The following is a 19,100-nucleotide window of genomic DNA, read 5'->3' as shown; positions in this document are numbered from 1 at the left end:
AGACAGTTGCCTCTCTCCAGCTGAAAGGGATGTGTATGAATTATTCATTGGTAATGATAGCTAAGCTGCATACCCATGCCGACTACATTTACAAAAAGAAATTTGAAAGCCTCTCGTTGCAACGCTGTTTCTTATCTCTAATCTGCCAGGCTTGGCTCATTCGGCACTTGATCTAGAAGAGGTACAGTACCCTAGATTTATTGTCATCATAGACTTCAGCCGTCATCCACTCGCAGCTCTTGGTAATAGCTAGAATGCTGCTAAGCCTCGTTGGTGCTAAAAAGCCTACGCGGGGTTTCCACTGTTAGACGACGACGCCTGTCACTTGTCATCAACACTCCAACTCCCGTGTCTTGACTCTTTACCTGGTTTGGGTTGTTCTCTCACTTCTTGTACTGTGTTCATTCTCATTCTCATTTTCAAAAGACAAAACACCCTTTGGAGCGCCATGTTATAACACCAAATCACTTAACCCGTCACTCATCAACCTGCCCCAACAATGGATAACTCTCAAGTCTTACCAGAACAGTCTCAGTCGACCAGCCCAGAAGGATCGCCTCCGGATTCCGATAAACCCTACCACTCAAAACGACCTCACAAGAAGTCGCGTGCAGGATGTCGCAATTGTAAAACCCGTAAGGTCAAATGCGATGAGGCTCGTCCTGTGTGTAAATCCTGCAGACTACGCAAGGCAGATTGCGTATACATCACACCTGCAACCTCTACCACTCCCTCGGCAAATGACAAAGTGATCAGCAATTCGCGTCGCTCTTCTGCAGAATCATCGCCTATTCACAAAAAATCCCCTACGCCTGATGCCGAGTCTATTAGCGAGGACATCCTTGAGGAGGTTAATTCCCTGTCGGTACAGCCGCACTTCCGCCCTCGCCCCATGGATAGGATAGACATGAAGCTACTCTGGTTCTACACCAGCACAACAGCCACATCTTTCTCTGTGGACGAGGGACCGCTCAACCCCATAAACGATGTATTGAGGAATCGCCTAGTCCAGGTCGCTTTCGAGAATCCGTTCCTCATGGACTCGTTATTCGGTCTGGCAAGCCTTCACATGCAGAGCCTCGACTTGAAGCCCGACGCTGCCCGCGCATTGGCATACCGTGCTCGCTCATTCGAAGGATACCGTATGGCCGTGGAACAAGCTCGCCCGGAGACATTTCCAGCCCTGCTCGCGAATTCCCTACTCCTTACTGCTCTTGCATCCCAGAATTTCCGAGATGAGGATGCCAAAAGGCTTTACATAATAGACTGGATGATCGTATGGCGAGGTATCGGCCTGGTCATCGACCTGATGGGCGTTGAAAGGCTTATCGAATCGGGACTCTATCCTCTCTTCAACCGACCTCCTGTTGATATCGAGCAATCTTCAAATCACATCCCTGCTGTTCTTCTCCTGATGATCAACTCCATCGAGCCTGGTGACCCAGAGTATCTCGAGTACAAAACTTACTATGAGACGCTTCAATTTCTGGGCTCCTTGTACCAAAATCTGCACGATGGCTTTGGACCTGTCATGATGTTGCGAATCATTACCTGGTTCACTTTCGTTCCTAAAAATTTCGTGCAATTCGTACGGGAGTTACGCCCCCGCGCTCTCATAATCCTGTCTTACTACGCCACCTTTCTCAAGCTCCCATCAGACGTCTGGTGGATGGAGAATATCGGAAACCGGTCTCTACAGGACCTTTGCGAGTTCATTGGCCCAGAATGGCAACAATACCTTCTTGTCCCGCACATGGCGCGTTTAGTGGAAGGGCAACACGAGGTAGCCAAGGTATTGTACGAAGATCCCAACTGGCAGCCCAGAGCGCCAAACAATCTGCGACTAGATCCCACGGCGACTGTTACACTCGTTGATGAGACAGGGAGACGTGTTGAGTGGATACCCGCTGAGAAGAGGCTTGTGCTTATGGATGAACGAGACCAGATCACATCCAAAACCAAGGCCACGGAGAAGTGGAGGAGAGAAATGAACACCAATTTCTCACTTGACGAATAGTCAAATATGTTTCACCATGTATTTTAGAATTGGATACTATGTAGAAAATGGACCAGACTTTGCCTAATTACACCAACGGAGATAACATCTCGCTCGAGGAGAACCATACTCGTGGGTTATTTATTCTTGTTTCTTAGAATGTAGAGGCGATTGGCCTAAGTGGAACGAAAAATATTATTAATGAAGAAAAGAATGTCGCCACATTCACGATTATAAAGTACTTGGCTATAGTCAAATGATATAGTGCTTAATTCGTAATGCATCTTCTCGATATCCGCGGTATAGAATGCTCTAACTGCTCCCTTGGAGCCTCGTGGATTTAGTAGGGCTGCCCTGGATTTGTTCTCATGATGTAATCTAGCAGAGCCATTCTCTTTTCGAGGAGATGCTGTCACCACTCTTGCTACGATTGTGCCAGTGCATGTGTTGGCGAGTTATCCGATATTCTTAGTAAAAAAAAGTGACGCTCCTAACCGTAGTATAACAGAAATTTAACAGCAGTGCCAGTGCATCCTATTCTAGAGTGACCAGAAGATTGGCCTTTAGGCTTTAGGATAATAAAGAACAGAAGGCTTATGAAAGTTTTGAAAAGTCTAGTCTAAATAGTATAAACTAAACGACTGATTTCGTCTCTTGTGCCCGGTCCAGAGAATTGAAAGCTAATGTTCAAAGGGGTGCCAGTCACTCGTGTTCAGTCACACTGGAACGGAAAAGATCACTTAGTAAAAAAGAAAAGCTTGATATGGCTACAAGAGGAATTTTGTTGATTTCTTGGTACACAGCTCACAAAAGAGACTTGATGGAGCCCATGAGAAACCTCCCGGACCTTGTTTCCTCTGCTCTATACAAAGGTCCTTATTTCTCTCCTCCCGTCTCCCGCGGCATTAACTTCGATACTTAAACCCCTTACTGACCCTCAAGCTCAGCAAGAATCTTCTCACCCTTGGCCTTGGCGGAGGCGAAGTCACCAACCATGTAGAAGGCACCCTCGGGAAGGTTATCACCCTCACCGCTCAGAATGGCCTTGAAGGAGTTGATGGTCTCCTTAAGGTCGACGAGCTTACCCTCAATACCAGTGAAAACCTGGGCAACAGTGAAAGGCTGGCTCAGGAAACGCTGGATCTTACGGGCACGCTCGACAGTAAGCTTGTCGGCCTCAGACAACTCATCCATACCCAGAATAGCAATGATATCCTGAAGAGACTTGTACTCCTGGAGGATCTGCTGAACACGGGTGGCGGTGTCGTAGTGCTCCTGACCAACAACTCGGGGGTCCAACATACGGGACTTGGAGTCGAGAGGGTCGACAGCGGGGTAGATACCCAACTCAGAGATACCACGAGACAAGACAGTGGTGGCGTCCAAATGGGCGAAAGTGGTGGCAGGGGCAGGATCAGTCAAATCGTCAGCAGGGACGTAGACAGCCTGGACCGAGGTAATGGAACCCTTCTGGGTGGTGGTAATACGCTCCTGCATACCACCCATATCGACGGCGAGAGTGGGCTGGTAACCGACGGCAGAGGGGATACGACCCAAAAGGGCAGACACCTCAGAACCGGCTTGAGTGAATCGGAAAATGTTATCAATGAAGAGAAGCACGTCCTGACCTTCAGCATCTCTGAAGTACTCAGCAACAGTCAACTTTAGTGGTGTTCAGTTAGCAATGTATCCAAGGTCATAAGGGTAAACTTGAAGTCATTGAGGAAGCCTAAGAGTTATCTTAGGCTACTCTAAAAATCATAAGCATAGCCTAAGAGCTAGCCATTTTAGAGTAGCCTAAGAGTCGTCTGCATGACAGGAAAGGATGATTCGGGAATGTACTCACTCCAGTAAGGGCGACACGGGCACGGGCTCCAGGGGGCTCATTCATCTGACCGAAAACCAGGGCGACCTTGGACTCGCCATCAAGCTGAATGACGGAAGTCTCCTGCATTTCGTGGTACAGATCGTTACCCTCACGGGTACGCTCACCGACACCAGTGAAGACGGAGTAACCACCGTGGGCCTTGGCGATGTTGTTGATAAGCTCCTGAATGAAGACAGTCTTGCCGACACCGGCACCACCGAAGAGACCAATCTTTCCACCACGGGCGTAGGGGGCAAGAAGATCGACAACCTTGATACCAGTGACGAGGACCTCAGCAGAGGTGGACTGCTCAACGAACTCGGGGGCTTCGGTGTGGATAGGAAGGCGCTTGTCAGTCTTGATAGGACCACGCTCGTCAATGGGGTCACCAGTAACGTTCATGATACGACCAAGAGTCGCGGGGCCGACGGGAATAGTGATGGGAGCACCGGTGTCCTGGACAGTAGCGCCTCGGACGAGACCCTCAGTACCTGGAAAATTGCGTTAGGGTGTATATCTGAAAATTCGAAACGATGATGACATACCGTCCATGGCAATGCAACGGACGACGCTCTCACCCAAATGTTGCTGTTGATTGTTAAAATTGGTCGATCAGATGAGGTAATTGGGCCTGTACGTACGGAAACCTCGAGGACAAGCTTCTGGCCATTGTTCTGGCACTCAAGAGAGTTGAGAATGGCAGGGAGCTTAGCACCATCGAACTTGACTGCAGTATCGTCAGTAATCCCCTCGCTATATTGTTGCAGACTCGCTCGAAGTCTGTTGATGATGGTTTACTAACCGTCAACGACGGCACCGATGACCTGCGAACAGTTGGGTTAGCACGGATTCTTGTGAGTCGGTTTCGCCCGGGCGACCGGAATGGAATCAGGAGCGGCTCGTTCTCACCTGGTGAATCTTGCCGGCGCCAACGCCAGTGCTGGCCCATCGGCTGGAGATGGGAAGTCGGAGAGCGGAAGGTCGGAGGGCACGTCGAGGAAGGACGGCCGGGCGAGCCGCGCGGGCGAAGGAGGAAATGCCGCTGCCGAGGGAAAAACGCAATGGTCAGCTCAATTGGGCTTCAATTGGGGCGGAAAGGGCGTCGAAAAAATATCGACAATCGCTTCGGCGAGCGATACTCACCTCTTGAACATCTTGCCAGATGACAAAGAGCGATCAGAGATAGGAGTGGAGAGAGGTTGGTTGAAGCTGAGGAGAACTTTTACGGGAGGTGAGCAGTTTTGCTCGGGAGAACGACTTGGTCGGTTAGAGCTTTCGCAGAGGGATCACGTGAGACGCTAACCCGATATTGCCATTGGCCCCACCGGGGAAGCTGCGATGCCGGCAATTTCCCGGGATGAACACAACGGAATTATTCGCACACCCACTCAATACCAGAGTGGTTGCCTCGTCAGAGGCCACTCAGAGCCAGGCGACAGCGGAGAGATGCCTGAGAAGCATCACTGAGTCCTGATTCCTTAGGCCTGCAGGTTTTGAATGCTTCCGTGCCGCATCTCTCACCTTCGGTCGTAGGACCAATCTACCAATCTGTCTCGCAATGGATTGAGCCTACGATGCATATCAAGAAATCGAAACCATTCAACAAGCTCTTTTCCCATCTTGTTTCGCAGCAAACCTTTGTTTGAAGAGTTAAAAGGCAGCAGTGATCTTACGGAAATCTTAATTAGACGTTGCCTTAAGACGGGAGGATGCACAACAGAGCGGGGAAAGTAACATTGACCTGGCCTGGTCGTTTGCTGTTGAGTTGGAGGTAGAGGCTCGAGATAGATTGGTTGAACTGTGTTTCTGAACCATGGCAGCATGTACATATAGCCTGCTTTAGTATGCAAAAATAAGCAGTCTAAACACTAGGTCCACATAGTATGAATTAACATATTAATTTCATCACTCAAACGTCCAGCGACCAACTTTCTGATACACTCCATGAAGCAATGCAAATGCGTGATATATCAAGTCGATATGCAGTCAGACATTAAAAAGACTTGAACTGTAGTTGCCCATGTGCCAATTTTTCTTCAATTGTTTTTTTTTAATATTTTTATTTATTTTATTCTATCAACTGTAGTTTTGCTGTCTGTGGTCGCCTCGCCTGTCAGTCAGTGTCAGTTTATCACTCGCTTCATCAAATGTCGCCATCATTTCGAGACACTTTCTTTCCGGAGCACCTTGTTAGAATCAGATCCATCTTGCCTTGCATCCCGCTCTTTTCGATAGTGATCAGCTCCTATTGGTTGATCTGTCAGCCACGCCGAGATGACTCCTCTAGTGGCCAATCGCTAGAGGCAATTGGCTGCTCAAAGCTTAACTGACCCAGTCAATCTTTGGCTCTGTTATTTGCCAATTGTCAACTTTTTCCCTCCCAGTTCTTCTTCCCCATGCTCTTTTTTTTTCGTTCGCCCCTCCACCACTCAACATTCTACGTCAGTATTTTTTGGCAGCTGCGGGCTTTATTAGCACTGAAGCAGTCGCACATATGTGATGCTTTGTAGTTGGCCATCCGTCGTGAATACCAATACAACGGACAATATTAATTACTGCAACATTTGTTATGAAGCCTTTCCGTCCCAAAATATTAAGGTAAAAAGACAAGTTGATATGTTCATCTTGACTCTAACCGAATGCCCGAGCCGAAAATCCGATATCACCAGCACCCCACCTAATTACGATGAGGCTACGAGCTACGGAAACGTCCATTGTTAGACTAGTTCTCAGCCTTACCTATGTTTAATCGGAAAAGTGCTATTACCATCAATAAAAAAAGATAATTTGTTAACATCATTGACTTTTATTACTCGAAATTTTATGGATTGTGCAAAGTAGCACAAACAACATGACAGCTTATACCCCGCTAGTAATGACGTAGCCTGCATTCATCCCTGGCAAATGAAGGACTTGTTCGTGCTCAATTTTCCTCACCTCATCGTTCCCCGTGTCCCACCTCTTGTCATTCTCGCCATTTAGGAGCTTTGAGTGACAGTAGACTCAAGAGCCAGAATGATAGCAGTTCGAGAAGGAATATAGACGTGCGTCCAGTTCTTTCTGTTGTTCCATTCCATAGGTGTAGTGAAGAATCGAGTGTTCTCATCGATGCGGTTGTGGCCTCCGACATCTCCGTGGTCTGAGTTAAGAACCACACGGTATGTTCCTGGAACCTCAATTCCAATACGGTAGTCGCTGAAGCTGTTGGTGGGGTGGAAGTTGAAGATGAAGACCAAGCCAGCTCGCTCGAACACGATAACCTTGTCACCCTCATGCTTCAGTGAGATGTACGCCTGAGGCGCAGACAACCAGCCGTACTTGGCCTCGGTTTGGTTCATCATGCGGTCAAAGTTGTCGAGGAACTTGTATCGAAGCAGAGGATCATCTGTGAGGTTGAGCTGTCGTCGAGCGTACCAGAATGAGTTGTTGTTGCCCTCTCGAGGGAAGTCGAGCCATTCAGGGTGGCCGAACTCGTTGCCCTCAAAGTTAAGGTATCCCTCTCCTCCAAGTCCGTGTGTCACCAGTCGGATCATCTTGTGAAGGGCCATACCACGATCAATGACGGGAGTCAAGGGCGAGAGGGTCGACATGTGGGTGTACATCTCGGCATCGCAGAGATGCATCATGAGTGTTTTATCACCGACGAGGCTGTTGTAATGTCAGTGACTTATTTCTTGCCAGTTGCTTTCAAATAAACTTACGCTTGGTCATGACTCTCAGCATAAGCGATAGTCTTCTCGCCATGTCGGCGGTTGGTCAGGGTGTGACAGATGTTGGCAATATCCCATTCGTCATCCTTGACTTCCTTCAGGATCTTGATCCACATATCAGGAATTGCCATGGCAAGGCGATAATCAAAGCCAATGCCACCAAGTGACAGTGGCACGCAAAGAGCAGGCATTCCAGAGACATCTTCGGCAATTGTGATAACCTCAGGGTAAAGCTGATGCAACATCTCGTTTGCAAGCATCATGTAAACGACAGCCTCCTCGTCAACATCTGAGCCAAAGTACTCATGGTAGCCACCCGAAAAGCCAGTTCCCATGCCGTGATGAACGTAAAGCATACTGGTCACACCATCGAATCGGAAACCGTCGAACTGGTACTCGTCCATCCAGAATCGCAAGTTGCTCAGCAGAAACCTCATCACCTCATGATGTCCGTAGTTGAACAGGCGGCTGTCCCACTGGTCATGTCGACCCTTGCCACCACCATGGAAGTACTGGTGGTCGGTACCGTCGAACTCGTTGATACCATCAAGGACGTTCTTGGACGCGTGACTGTGGACAACATCGAGTAGCATAGTTATCCCCAAGCCGTGAGCGGTGTCAATGAGCTCCTTCAGTTCTTCAGGAGTTCCATATCGACTGCTGGCTGCGAAGAAGTTGTTGATTTGATATCCGAAGCTGGCATAGTACGCATGTTCCATGACAGCCATCAATTGAATCACGTTATATCCAAGAGCCTTGATACGAGGGAGCATGTTCTTGGTGAACTCCTTGTAAGATGCGACTTTCTGCTCGGGGCTGGAAATACCGACATGTGCTTCGTATACACGAGCACTGGCAGGCTTCTTGGGCCGAGAGTTCTTGAACTTGTAGGTCTCGGAAGCTGGAGGGTTCCAGAAACGGGCATCGTATGCGGGAGATACGGACAGGTCCTGTGTCACGTACTTGATCCAAGCAGGAAGTCGATCAACATGCTCACCACTGGGCAAGTCAAGAGAAATCTGGTAAATATATTAGACATGGCAGATTGATAATGAGTATAATCCAAGACGAACCTTGAGCTTGGAGTTGTGAGGAATGGCAGCTTGGCCATTTTGGGCAGGGAGTGTAATCTCAAAGACACCGAAATCGTTCTTCTTCATGGGGTGAGCGCCACGATTCCAGCCGTCTGACTGCAGTGTTAGCACATGTAGAGGCAATTGAGTTTGGAAGCTTACTAAAGTCGCCGATCAGGTACGCAGCAGTAGCGTTGGGTGCCCACTCGCGGTACACAATGTTGTTGTTGGCATCGACATTAAATCCGAACTTTTCAGCGCCCTATGGATATACGCATGAGTATCGCAACTTGGTGGGGGTGGAGGTTATGAGCTTACCCTGCTGAACTTCTCAAGGCCACCTTCGGCGGCATTGATGGTCTTGATCCAATCTTGTGCTTTCGAATATCGTCTCTTCAGAGCTCCGCTGAAGGGCTCCAGCCAAGGATCGAGCTTGACAACGCCTAGAGTTCATTGTGAGCATGGAGCCGTTGAATATCAGACCATCATATATCAGGCCATGCAATGCACTTACCTGTACCATCATTGGGAATGTCGCCAGCAGCACCGTTTGCCTGATTGGGGTCCAAAGAATTGGATGAATTCTTGACGATTGAAGCCATTTTTTCAACAAAGAATAGTGGAATAGGTGTGTAGAAGGGAGATGTCGAGGGTGAAAGTGAAGGTGGGCGGGGTAGGTAGGTAAATATGTAGGTGCTGTTGTTTCAGAGCTCCAGACAATTGTTGAGCTTGTTGTGAGACACAGTTGAGAAAGATATGCACTTGACAAAACCGCGCAAGAGAAGAGGTATTAAAGAGTTTTTCAAGGTGAAACGATGACTGAAAAATAAGATGAAGAATCAGAAATTGTGGCAACCACGGTCGAATTACGATATCTGAGACCTTGCAACCTCCTATCTAGCTCACTCGCCTAACCTGCATCTTTCGGTTTGCCCGCGCAGAGCTTTATCGATAAGTTGGGATGACGTCGCAGATGAGTGGATTTACGTCCCAACGGCTGGGGGACGTATCTGCACGCTGTCCCTTAAGTGGAAGTCATCACCCTTTCGAAGGCCTGTAAGTGTCGGCATATGGTTGAGGTGAGAGTGGGAGCGGGCCCAACATGAGAAAAAACACAACTCAGCATATTGCCACTTCCTATAAAAGACCTCATTGAGGTTGCGCGAGAATCATTGTGCAGCTTGGACCTTGACGGGTCCCGCCCGCAAAGCAAATGGTTCGTGCTTAGGGGAGGCCGGGGCCCCATGCCGGCTTCTTTAGCGGGACGGAGGAGAGCCTGGACCTCTCAGTGGCTGCCTACCCTGTCAAATTGATTGACGCTATACGGGTAGTATCGCATCAGCTGGCGCTGAGGCGAGAGATCCTCAACTTTTAAGTCTTCGCGCCGATAGCGGACCCGGGAGCTAGGAATCGCAGCGGCGGAAGGGTCCCGGAGATGTATCAAGTACGTCCATCACATAATCTACAACCTACATACGCGCTCGTTCGTTGCTTGCGCTTCTATCAATTCAATTACTTTCGTGATCGGTTTCCTCGTTATCTCGTCCATGCTCGCCTCTATACTATTCATACGATAGGCTCTCGTTTCTCGTAACGCGACCGCATTGAGCTGTCTTGACCGATTCCCCCGCATCCTGTCATCATTGGCCCAGGCGCAGACCATTTCGGTCGGCCATCGTCTGACGCTCCTTGATCAACTCTGCTTATTATGAAGATTGAATATATATCATGATGGCGCCCTTTGTCAGGGCGTATCCTACGGCTCGCTGCAGTCTTTGCCACGTTTCGCGCTCCATCATTCGACCAGTCCCTCCCTTGACTCTACGAGTATCTATTCATAATACATCATTACAACGACAACATCGATATATATCCACGTCCCAACCATCATTGAGACGAAACAACGACTTCAATTCTGGCTTTAGTAGTAGCTATGATCCATCAGGCGACTCGGGGCGTGGTCCTATGTTTAGCAAGACCAACTTCGGCGTACCGCAGTTCTATCCACGCGACCTCAAGAAACGAGTAGACGATTACGTTGTTGGTCAAGACAGGGCTAAGAAGACAATATGCGCGACAATATTCAACCACTACCAAAACCTGCGCAGAAGACATCAACATGACCACGAAGATCGAAATAGGCGTGATAAGGTGATGCGCCAGAGATTCGCGAGAGACAGGGAGCTGCATCAGAAGCGTCGCGAGATGCATCCCGTTGAAGGTCAGCGTGCACATAGTTCTTTTTCTGAGCGCTACGCCGCTGATGCCATTGAAGATGAATTCCCAGGACACAGCGAGTCAGTCCGTGGGCTCCATGATAGTCACGAATTTGACGATGACCCTATGGATCATCTTTATGTCACTGAGGACATAACAGTGCCCGAACATGTTAAAATTGACAAAAGCAATCTCCTTCTGATCGGGCCGACTGGTGTCGGCAAGACTTATATTCTAGAGTATGCACCCTTGTACCAGCATGTAGAGCTAAGAGGCATTAACAATTTTCTAGGACGCTAAGCAAGAAGATAAACGTGCCCTTCTCTATTTGCGACTGCAACTCGTTTACACAGGCCGGATACATAGGGCAAGATGTCGAGACATGCATCGAACGACTCCTCATCGAGGCAAATTATGATATCAAAGCAACAGAATATGGCATTGTTGTACTAGACGAATTTGACAAGATTGCGAGGCGCGAGACGACAACTGGCCGGGATGTTGGGGGCGAAGGTGTTCAACAAGCTCTTCTGAAGCTTGTCGAGGGTACAAAGGTCACTATCAATGTCAAGGACAACCGCTCGTCACGGTCCACGCCGCCTATCACCACGAACTACAATGCGTCTGGTTCATCTTCATCGACGCCCCAGGCCAACCCCCCGGGTGGTAAGGTTGACCAGTATACTATTGACACCAAAAACATACTTTTTGTGTTCTGTGGTGCATTTGTAGGACTGGATAAGGCTGTGCTCAGGAGAATTGCTAGACCAACCATGGGCTTTGGCGGAGAGCTCCGGGGCCGCTCGTCCATGTCTGGAAACAAGCAGACCCTGCCAGCGGAAACATATACACATTTACCTCATCATAACCCTCAATCAGCTTCCTCATTCACGCCCTTGGATCTCACCACGCCGGCTGATCTTCAGAGTTTTGGGTTCATTCCGGAGTTGATCGGGCGACTACACAACATCTGTGCTCTTAGCCCATTGTCCAAGGAAGATCTCTTCCGCATCCTGACCGAACCTCGAAACAGCCTTGTTGCCCAATACACAGCACTCTTCGAGACATACCCTTCGCGGCTGTTCTTTACAGAGAAATCATTGTATGCCATTGCTGAACGAGCTGCAGCTTCAGAGACGGGAGCAAGAGGCCTGAAAATGGAGATGGAACGGGTCCTAGCGGAGCCTATGTTTGATGCCCCTATGCCATACGTGCTCATCACAGAGGCATGCGTCAAGGGCACTGACAAGGCAGGTTACTGGGGCAAGGACGGTCGGTTTGAGCTAGATAGGAGAATGCAGGCGGAAGAGATGCATCCTGCAAAGGCAGACCCGGATAGTACCTTTGAAGGATACCGACAGGCTGGACAGAGTGGTGGCTAAACGTTGATTTGCACTATAGTGCATTGCACTGCACTGGAAACAAGGCGTATTGGAGCAATTGTTGGATTAAGGGAACTGGAATTAATGTCGAAAGGCTGGTTAGGCAACACATCTCTGCGTGTGCTCCCACAAGGACAGGCATGCGGACGAATTCAATCAAACAGATGACGCGACTCGGGTTCCGTTGTTTTAGTACAGTATTTACACCAGGAGGACTTAATTTCTCTGGAGCGACCTCGAAACCCCTAGTCATGCCCGCGCACACCAGAGGCTGTTTTACACACCAATACGTCTCCGTAGAGTCACCCAAGCTTCTAGCACAAAAGAAACGACGTTGTGTATTGAATTTAGTTGCCCTTGGGAGGAGACTGGACCATACCCTTGCCGGCGTAACCAGGAGAGGTGATACCAGTGAAGGGATCGGATTTTTGGTTCTGAGTCCTTGTTAGCTGATTGATCGGGGAGTTTGAGAGCAGGAGACAACGTACCTTGAGGAACTCGTTGGTCTCCTCCTGGTACTCCTGGGTCATGGTGTAAGGAGCAGGCTTGGCGGCAAGGCGGACCAGGCCAAAGAGACCGACACTGGCAGCAATACCAATGAAGATACCCCAGGCGACGCGGGCATTGGTTCCAGGGGGGTCCTCAGCACGGGGACCGTGAGGGCCGAAAGCAATCCAGTAAGCTATTGAGAGAGTTTGAGTTAGTTTTCTGATGGTGTCGCAGATGCATATGTATGAGAGGCAGGGTACAGGCCGATGATACAACGGGGAAGCTATTGCTCAGATGGCCCCCACCCACCAATCAGAGGGCCGAATTGGTGGGTTGGGTCTACATGATGCAATTGAGGCTCATTAAGGCCTCGATGCAAGGCTGAATATGTTTAATTGAGGTTCTGCATGCAGGAAATGCCATCTGAGAAGGCTGAAGGGTTGTGTTGTGACGGCTGTGAACGCAGTATTTCGGCTACGCGGGCGGGATGGAGGTATTTTCGCAGTGGAGGAGAGTTTAGAACGCACCAGCTTTCTTCTCCTGGAGGGTCAACTCGGTCCAGTTGGACTGCATGCGGTCACGCAGAGCCATCCAGAGCTCGGCCTGCTCCTGGAGGGGCATGCCCTCCCATCGCTTCTCGATGTTGGCGAGGGTTGGGTTGGAGATGGCGTGAGTCGAGGCAGCTCGCGAGGCCAGGGCGGGAGTGCTGCGCACAAGGCTCTTGCGCAGCAGGTTGGTGGCCGATGTGCGCAGCATGGCGGGCGTATATATTGTAATTTTGGTCGTCGGGAGGGCGAGGGGTGAGGAAGCTCAATTGGTGCGTCCGTGAGCGCAGAGTGGCAGTTCGTAGAGGAGGACGGACAAGATGAGTTTATTCGGGGAATGTCAGAATTAGCAAGACGAGAGCAATCATACGATGGGTCCTTTGCTACCTCGGGCCTTGGATTGGTGCAAAACCGAGTCACGTGATACTTTATCTTTCCTTGTTGCCGGTTTTGCACGAACTGATGAAATCGCCTGGAACATGATTGGCCAAAGCTTAGATGCTGTACCCAAGGCAATGGATCACAGGTCATCCATCATTAACGACTACTACCTTGTATTGTAACAAGCTACGAGGGGAGAAAACACAAGACTTCATCTTACTGTATAGACACAAGCTGAGTTCATATCAGCATAAATACACCATAACTATAACATTAAAACTAAAATATCATACTCATTGGGAAAGTCAAGTCAACTCTATAATACAAAACACCTACCGTCATGCTCCGGGCTAAAAAGGTCTCTCCGAATAGAACGCCTACCTATGATATTCTATGCCAATTGCTTAGAACATGGGAGCTTCCAAGCCCCAGAGGAGGCTTTCCCAGTCCATTCCGTCCAAGTCCATGTTGAATCCCAGATCATTCAACTCCTGAGAAGAAGAAACTCCTACGTCACTGGGCGTTGTTCCCGTTGACATGATTGCCGTTGAAGAATTAGGTGTAGGTGGGAGGTTTTTACCCACTGGCCTTGGGTGATGCCGTTCCTTTGCTTTGACCACGGGTAAAGACACCTTGTGTTTCTTCATCACCTGTCTCAGAAGGTCCTGAATACGTGCTGTGGGCCTCGAGTGTTCCTTTGCTGTCTCCAGAATATTCCATGCTTCAGCCAAGTCCTGCCGCCTCTGCTCTTTCTCGTCGGCATCAACGCCAAGGCAGAAGTCTAGCAGTAGAACTATACTGGCGATGAAGACGCTGTGCAAGGCCAAACATAGCCGAAGCCTCGTCGCTTTGAACATCGTGTCTTCCTCCTCCATTTGTGTTTCTGCTTGGATGACCATTCGTGCAGAATCAAGGCAGGCTCTCCGCGATTGAGCATACGCAGGCTCTACCGCCCCCCGAGCCAAGTATGGGAGATGAAGCTTGCATCTTTGCCCGTAGATGAAGGTCTTCATAATGTGGCGTTGAATGACTATGTTTGGTTGTCTCTGAACATCATCAGGGGGCAATTGCTGCACGTCCATAGCGTTCAACTTCATGAAAGGGGGAAGCTCGTCTATGAACCGCTCCATAGCAGCGTCTATCCCCAGTACCATATCGTAAGGATCGCCCTGTTGGTTTGGAGAAGAGAGAGATACTCGCTCCGTGAAATCCCGAATCACATTACCGATCTTCATTCTTTGCATGAAATAGGACATAGTGGTTGACTCAGTCAATGGTCTGCCAACCATTTCCTTCCCCTCTACCAGGTCTTCGTCATTGATGTTCAGGGGTTTTCTGATATTCATATATTGAGGGTTAATAGCAAAAGTGCCCTCATGAGGACCTGGGAATCGCGCCATCAATCTAGGGAATCATTAGTGGGATGAAGCGATCAAATGGGAACACGGAGTTCTTACGTATCTGTTATGACAAGATACCACCAGACTCGTCGAGCTACCTCAGCCTTAAGATTGCTGAATCGGGTAATTGGCGTCGAAGGCTGTTGGTGTGGGTGATCCAGACGATGGACGCCAAGCTCACGGCATATTGTGATGGCTTGAAATATACAGTTTCGGGCTCGTGACGAAATGCCTTCCAGGTTGAGCAAGACGAAGCTCAAAATAATGAGCCCCTGTGCCAACTCCAAACCCACTTCAGACCTCCGTTGGGCCGTATCAAATACATCAAAAGCTGCCTTGAGCCAGCCAGATGATTGATTATTTGACTCTGAAGAGTCCGAGAACAGAGGCGTCATGTCGTTGTCTTTTACTGTCCAACCATATGTGACATTGGTACAGAGCGCAAGCATGAGGAAAACCTGACATAATTGGGGTTCTTCACCTCTCTCTAGAGTATCGTAAACCTCATCTACTAGCTTATATACGCTTGGGTTGTGAACGACATGGTGCATGTAGGTAATGACCGAGGTGTACTTGTGAATCAGCATTTTGGTCTCGTGTCGTTGGGGAAACCAGATGCATCTTGTCGGTTCCAGTGAGAGAAGACCTGAAGGAACGCTTGAGTTTTGGAACAGATAAGATGATGGTTGAGCGATTGAACGAATAGGGCAGACACGGAAAAGAATTTGGTCTACGAGCACAGAGTCCTAAAGTAGGTATGTGAGTAAGCTTCTTGGGGCATGACTATAGAAACTCACCGATGGCTTGGGGCCAAGACATGTTCTCTCGAGCCAAAGAGCGTCAGCCGTCAGATTCTGGACATTGGCAGGTAAAGCATGCGACGGCTCTGATGAGCGCGTCTGCGTTCTAGTTCTTGGCACATCATCACTGCTGCATGCACTTGAGGATGCTATTGATGCTGCGGGAGGGTTGCTCCCAGTCTGGTTGGTCCGTAGTGCAAGGAGAGCCTCCAGCTTCTCCAGTCGGTTAAGTATCTCCGCTTCCCGGTCCGTAGGCGGCGGATCTCCGCGCTTGGCTACCGGCCGTGAGACCGGAGCTGTAGTTGTAGCTGTACCTGTACCTGTAAGCCGGGGTGGGTCTTGGGATTGGCACTGGACTCCGCGGCTTGTGCAATTGGAGCACGGAAAGTCGCGACTACAGCGCAGCTTTCGTACCCGACAGAAGTGGCACGACACAGGTCGTTGACGAGGCTGACGGCCCATGTCTAGCGTAACGAGTAATTTAGTCCGTACAAAGGATTGTGGCACAAATGGTCTGAGGATTTGCTGTCCTTGTTGTGATGAATGAATTCAAGAGCTGTGTTAAAACGCACGGAGATCGATCTTGACCATGGAAACTCCACGGACTATCCGTGATCCCGACCTCCGACATCTCGTCCCGGGATCACTATAACAACTGAATCCTTTGCACTTTTGGCTTTGCTTACGGCTCCAATTAGCTTCATGTGGCTAATACTATTGGCTCAGGAGTATAGTATTAGCCATCATGCAGATAAATGACGAAGCGTGAAGGGTTAAGCAACCTAACGTATCGCCCATATCGGCTTGGATCACCCATACCCCCTTCTCAAGGACTCTACTAGCCGCAAGATCGGATTGTTAACCATTGTTAAGACACGGACTTAAGCAACTTACCGTTACCTCCCCCGGTCAAAAAGTTCCATTCGATGCATTAGTGTGAAAGTGAATGTTCCCCCAGTTCAAACTCATGGCATTTATAGTAACGGCTTCCCCCATGGCTTGGGCTAGATGATAGGCCTGATCCCCAAACCATTGCCTTGCAACAGGCATCCTTTCACTCCAGTACCGGTACCAGAACTCGAGTTAACAGTCTGCCTCGGAAGCTGCTGTGCGAGTCTCATCAAGCACCATGGTACATATAAACACGATCGAAGAGCTCACACGCGCCGAGTCTCTAACCAAAGTCCCTGGCGAGGATTTGAAGCGAGAAAGGGACCTGGAGGAGGGTTCAACTTCAGTCGAATTCGACGATGTCGTTGAGAATGACCCCAATATCGTCAACTGGGATGGCCCTGACGATCCGGCTAATCCCCAGAACTGGTCAATGGGGAAAAAGACTATTACAGTGATAATTGTTTCATCTGTGACATTCGTCACGTAAGAAACCTTTATCTCTAGTTGACCTACTTTGCTAACTCTTCTAGACCACTGGCTTCCTCTATCTTCGCACCTAGTATCGAACAAGTTATGACCGAGTTCCACTCTACGAATTCGCAGGTGGCATCTTTCATTGTCTCGGTGTACCTTCTTGGATATTGTTTCGGCCCGTTGGTGATCGCTCCTCTATCCGAGATGTACGGTCGACTTCCGCTCTACCACATTTGCAATGTTCTCTTTGTCATTTTCAATGTGGCTTGCGCGTTGGCTCCGAATCTAGGTGGTCTCATCGCCTTCCGTCTTCTTGCTGGACTTGCGGGCTCCTGTCCACTGACCATTGGAGCTGGATCTTTGGCCGATGTGATCTCTAGGGAAAGGCGCGGAGCTGCTATGTCTTCATGGGCTCTTGGGCCTCTTTTTGGACCAGTAATTGGACCAGTCGGTAAGTCTATATCATGAGTTATTAAGTTGGGCTTGGATGAAACTGACAACTTTAGCTGGCGGATACCTCTCGCAAGCCAAGAGCTGGCGATGGTCTTTCTGGGTTGTCTCTATTCTGGTATGTGAAAATGCAATGTTGATTGTGAAGCAAATCTGACTAGTCTCAAGGCCGGTGCAATCACAATAATGGCATTCGTGTTTATGAGAGAGACATACGCGTATACTATTCTCGATAACAAGACCAAGAAGCTTCGCAAGGAAACAGGAAACCCTAAACTTCGCTCTGCTCTCGCCAAAGAAATCACCACAAAGGAACTCTTTAGCATGGCCATGGTGCGGCCAACAAAGATGCTCCTGTTTGCGCCCATCGTTACTCTCCTATCGCTTTACATGGCCCTTGTTTACGGTTATCTCTATCTCCTCTTTACATCCATGCCCACCTTGTTTGTAAAAGAGTATCATTTCTCCAGTGGCTCTGTTGGTCTTGCTTACCTGGGACTTGGCATGGGATCCTTGATAGGACTTGTCATTTCCGGGGCGACATCAGACCCCTTGGTCAATTACTTGACCAAGAAGAACGGGGGAGAGCGTAAACCAGAGTATCGACTGCCACTCATGGCTGCAGCTTGTCTTATGGTCCCAGCCGGTCTATTTATATTTGGATGGACCGCCGAGAAAAGAACCCACTGGATTGTCCCTATCATTGGCACCTCTTTTTTGGGGCTCGGTATGATCATCGTGTTTGTAAGTGTTTCAGGAGCAGTGAGATAGTTGATACAGTCCGGCTAACATGACTTAAGATGTGCATCTCGGTTTACCTAGTTGATGCCTACATCGAATACGCTGCGTCTGCTATTGCTGCGAGTACCGTACTCCGGTCACTATTCGGAGCACTATTGCCCTTGGCTGGAGGAAGTATGTACAAGAGCCTAGGTTACGGTTGGGGCACTTCGGTGCTGGGCTTTGTTGCTGCTGCTGCAATTCCGTTACCGCTGGTCTTCTATAAATACGGAGAGAGAATCCGAAGCCGAAATCTATTCGATGTCAACCTTTGAGTAAGAGTTGGGAAAGGAAAGCGATGCATGGTGTAAGTGCAGTAAGGGTTATGATATCCGTATGAGTAATGTGGAATAAAGGCTAGCAGGGAGTCATTCGAAAGCCTGACAGTAAAATGATTTCTGTTAATGAACATAGAGAACATAATTACCTCATCACCACTCGTAATACTTCTAATCTCAATGTGATAAATATTTAATGATCGAAGTTATTGTTACCTAGAGTATTTCAAGACGCAGTAAGTCTGCAGGCATTATTTTTTAGCAAGTCGGACGCTGAAAACATAAGAGACGAAATTAGTAGGCCACCTTATGCTACTAAAGCTATAGTGTTTAGGCTATTTGTTTTTATACCTCAAGACTTAGG

The 19,100-nt window shown here is 48.9% G+C and overlaps 7 protein-coding genes across 7 annotated transcripts; 3 read left to right on the top strand and 4 right to left on the bottom strand.

Annotated features, from left to right (window-relative positions):
* Positions 1 to 499: 499 nt before the first annotated feature.
* FGSG_04311 (uncharacterized protein) lies at positions 500 to 2,017 on the top strand (the record flags this gene model as incomplete). The annotated part of the gene is made up of 1 exon (XM_011323002.1): positions 500 to 2,017. One exon carries the CDS (start codon positions 500 to 502, stop codon positions 2,015 to 2,017), a length of 1,518 nt encoding a protein of 505 aa, XP_011321304.1.
* Positions 2,018 to 2,732: 715 nt separating this feature from the next.
* On the bottom strand, positions 2,733 to 5,057 carry FGSG_04312 (uncharacterized protein). The gene is made up of 7 exons (XM_011323001.1): positions 5,007 to 5,057; positions 4,773 to 4,905; positions 4,666 to 4,687; positions 4,505 to 4,590; positions 4,409 to 4,451; positions 3,843 to 4,354; positions 2,733 to 3,658 (listed from the first exon to the last, which is right to left on the bottom strand). The coding sequence occupies exons 1-7, from the start codon at positions 5,015 to 5,017 to the stop codon at positions 2,924 to 2,926; spliced, it is 1,542 nt and encodes a 513-aa protein (XP_011321303.1). The 5' UTR covers positions 5,018 to 5,057; the 3' UTR covers positions 2,733 to 2,923.
* A 1,631-nt stretch (positions 5,058 to 6,688) lies between these two features.
* Positions 6,689 to 9,248, bottom strand: FGSG_04313 (1,4-alpha-glucan branching enzyme; the record flags this gene model as incomplete). The annotated part of the gene is made up of 6 exons (XM_011323000.1): positions 6,689 to 7,511; positions 7,565 to 8,592; positions 8,647 to 8,759; positions 8,809 to 8,908; positions 8,965 to 9,089; positions 9,161 to 9,248. The coding sequence occupies 6 exons, from the start codon at positions 9,246 to 9,248 to the stop codon at positions 6,842 to 6,844; spliced, it is 2,124 nt and encodes a 707-aa protein (XP_011321302.1). The 3' UTR covers positions 6,689 to 6,841.
* Positions 9,249 to 10,377: 1,129 nt separating this feature from the next.
* On the top strand, positions 10,378 to 12,245 carry FGSG_04314 (uncharacterized protein; the record flags this gene model as incomplete). Its single annotated transcript, XM_011322999.1, has 2 exons — positions 10,378 to 11,102; positions 11,156 to 12,245. The coding sequence occupies 2 exons, from the start codon at positions 10,378 to 10,380 to the stop codon at positions 12,243 to 12,245; spliced, it is 1,815 nt and encodes a 604-aa protein (XP_011321301.1).
* A 91-nt stretch (positions 12,246 to 12,336) lies between these two features.
* FGSG_04315 (cytochrome c oxidase polypeptide V) lies at positions 12,337 to 13,611 on the bottom strand. Its single transcript, XM_011322998.1, has 3 exons — positions 13,262 to 13,611; positions 12,734 to 12,927; positions 12,337 to 12,679 (listed from the first exon to the last, which is right to left on the bottom strand). The coding sequence occupies exons 1-3, from the start codon at positions 13,488 to 13,490 to the stop codon at positions 12,593 to 12,595; spliced, it is 510 nt and encodes a 169-aa protein (XP_011321300.1). The 5' UTR covers positions 13,491 to 13,611; the 3' UTR covers positions 12,337 to 12,592.
* Positions 13,612 to 14,064: 453 nt separating this feature from the next.
* On the bottom strand, positions 14,065 to 16,451 carry FGSG_04316 (uncharacterized protein; the record flags this gene model as incomplete). Its single annotated transcript, XM_011322997.1, has 5 exons — positions 14,065 to 14,829; positions 14,965 to 15,064; positions 15,118 to 15,200; positions 15,858 to 16,180; positions 16,433 to 16,451. 5 exons carry the CDS (start codon positions 16,449 to 16,451, stop codon positions 14,065 to 14,067), a joined length of 1,290 nt encoding a protein of 429 aa, XP_011321299.1.
* A 538-nt stretch (positions 16,452 to 16,989) lies between these two features.
* FGSG_04317 (uncharacterized protein) lies at positions 16,990 to 18,733 on the top strand (the record flags this gene model as incomplete). Its single annotated transcript, XM_011322996.1, has 5 exons — positions 16,990 to 17,237; positions 17,285 to 17,679; positions 17,735 to 17,796; positions 17,847 to 18,422; positions 18,479 to 18,733. The coding sequence occupies 5 exons, from the start codon at positions 16,990 to 16,992 to the stop codon at positions 18,731 to 18,733; spliced, it is 1,536 nt and encodes a 511-aa protein (XP_011321298.1).
* Between the last annotated feature and the right edge of the window lie 367 nt (positions 18,734 to 19,100).

Source organism: Fusarium graminearum, chromosome 2, assembly GCF_000240135.3.
Source record: "Fusarium graminearum PH-1 chromosome 2, whole genome shotgun sequence".
Classification (NCBI taxonomy): domain Eukaryota; kingdom Fungi; phylum Ascomycota; class Sordariomycetes; order Hypocreales; family Nectriaceae; genus Fusarium; species Fusarium graminearum.
This window is presented reverse-complemented; position numbering and strand designations above follow the sequence as displayed.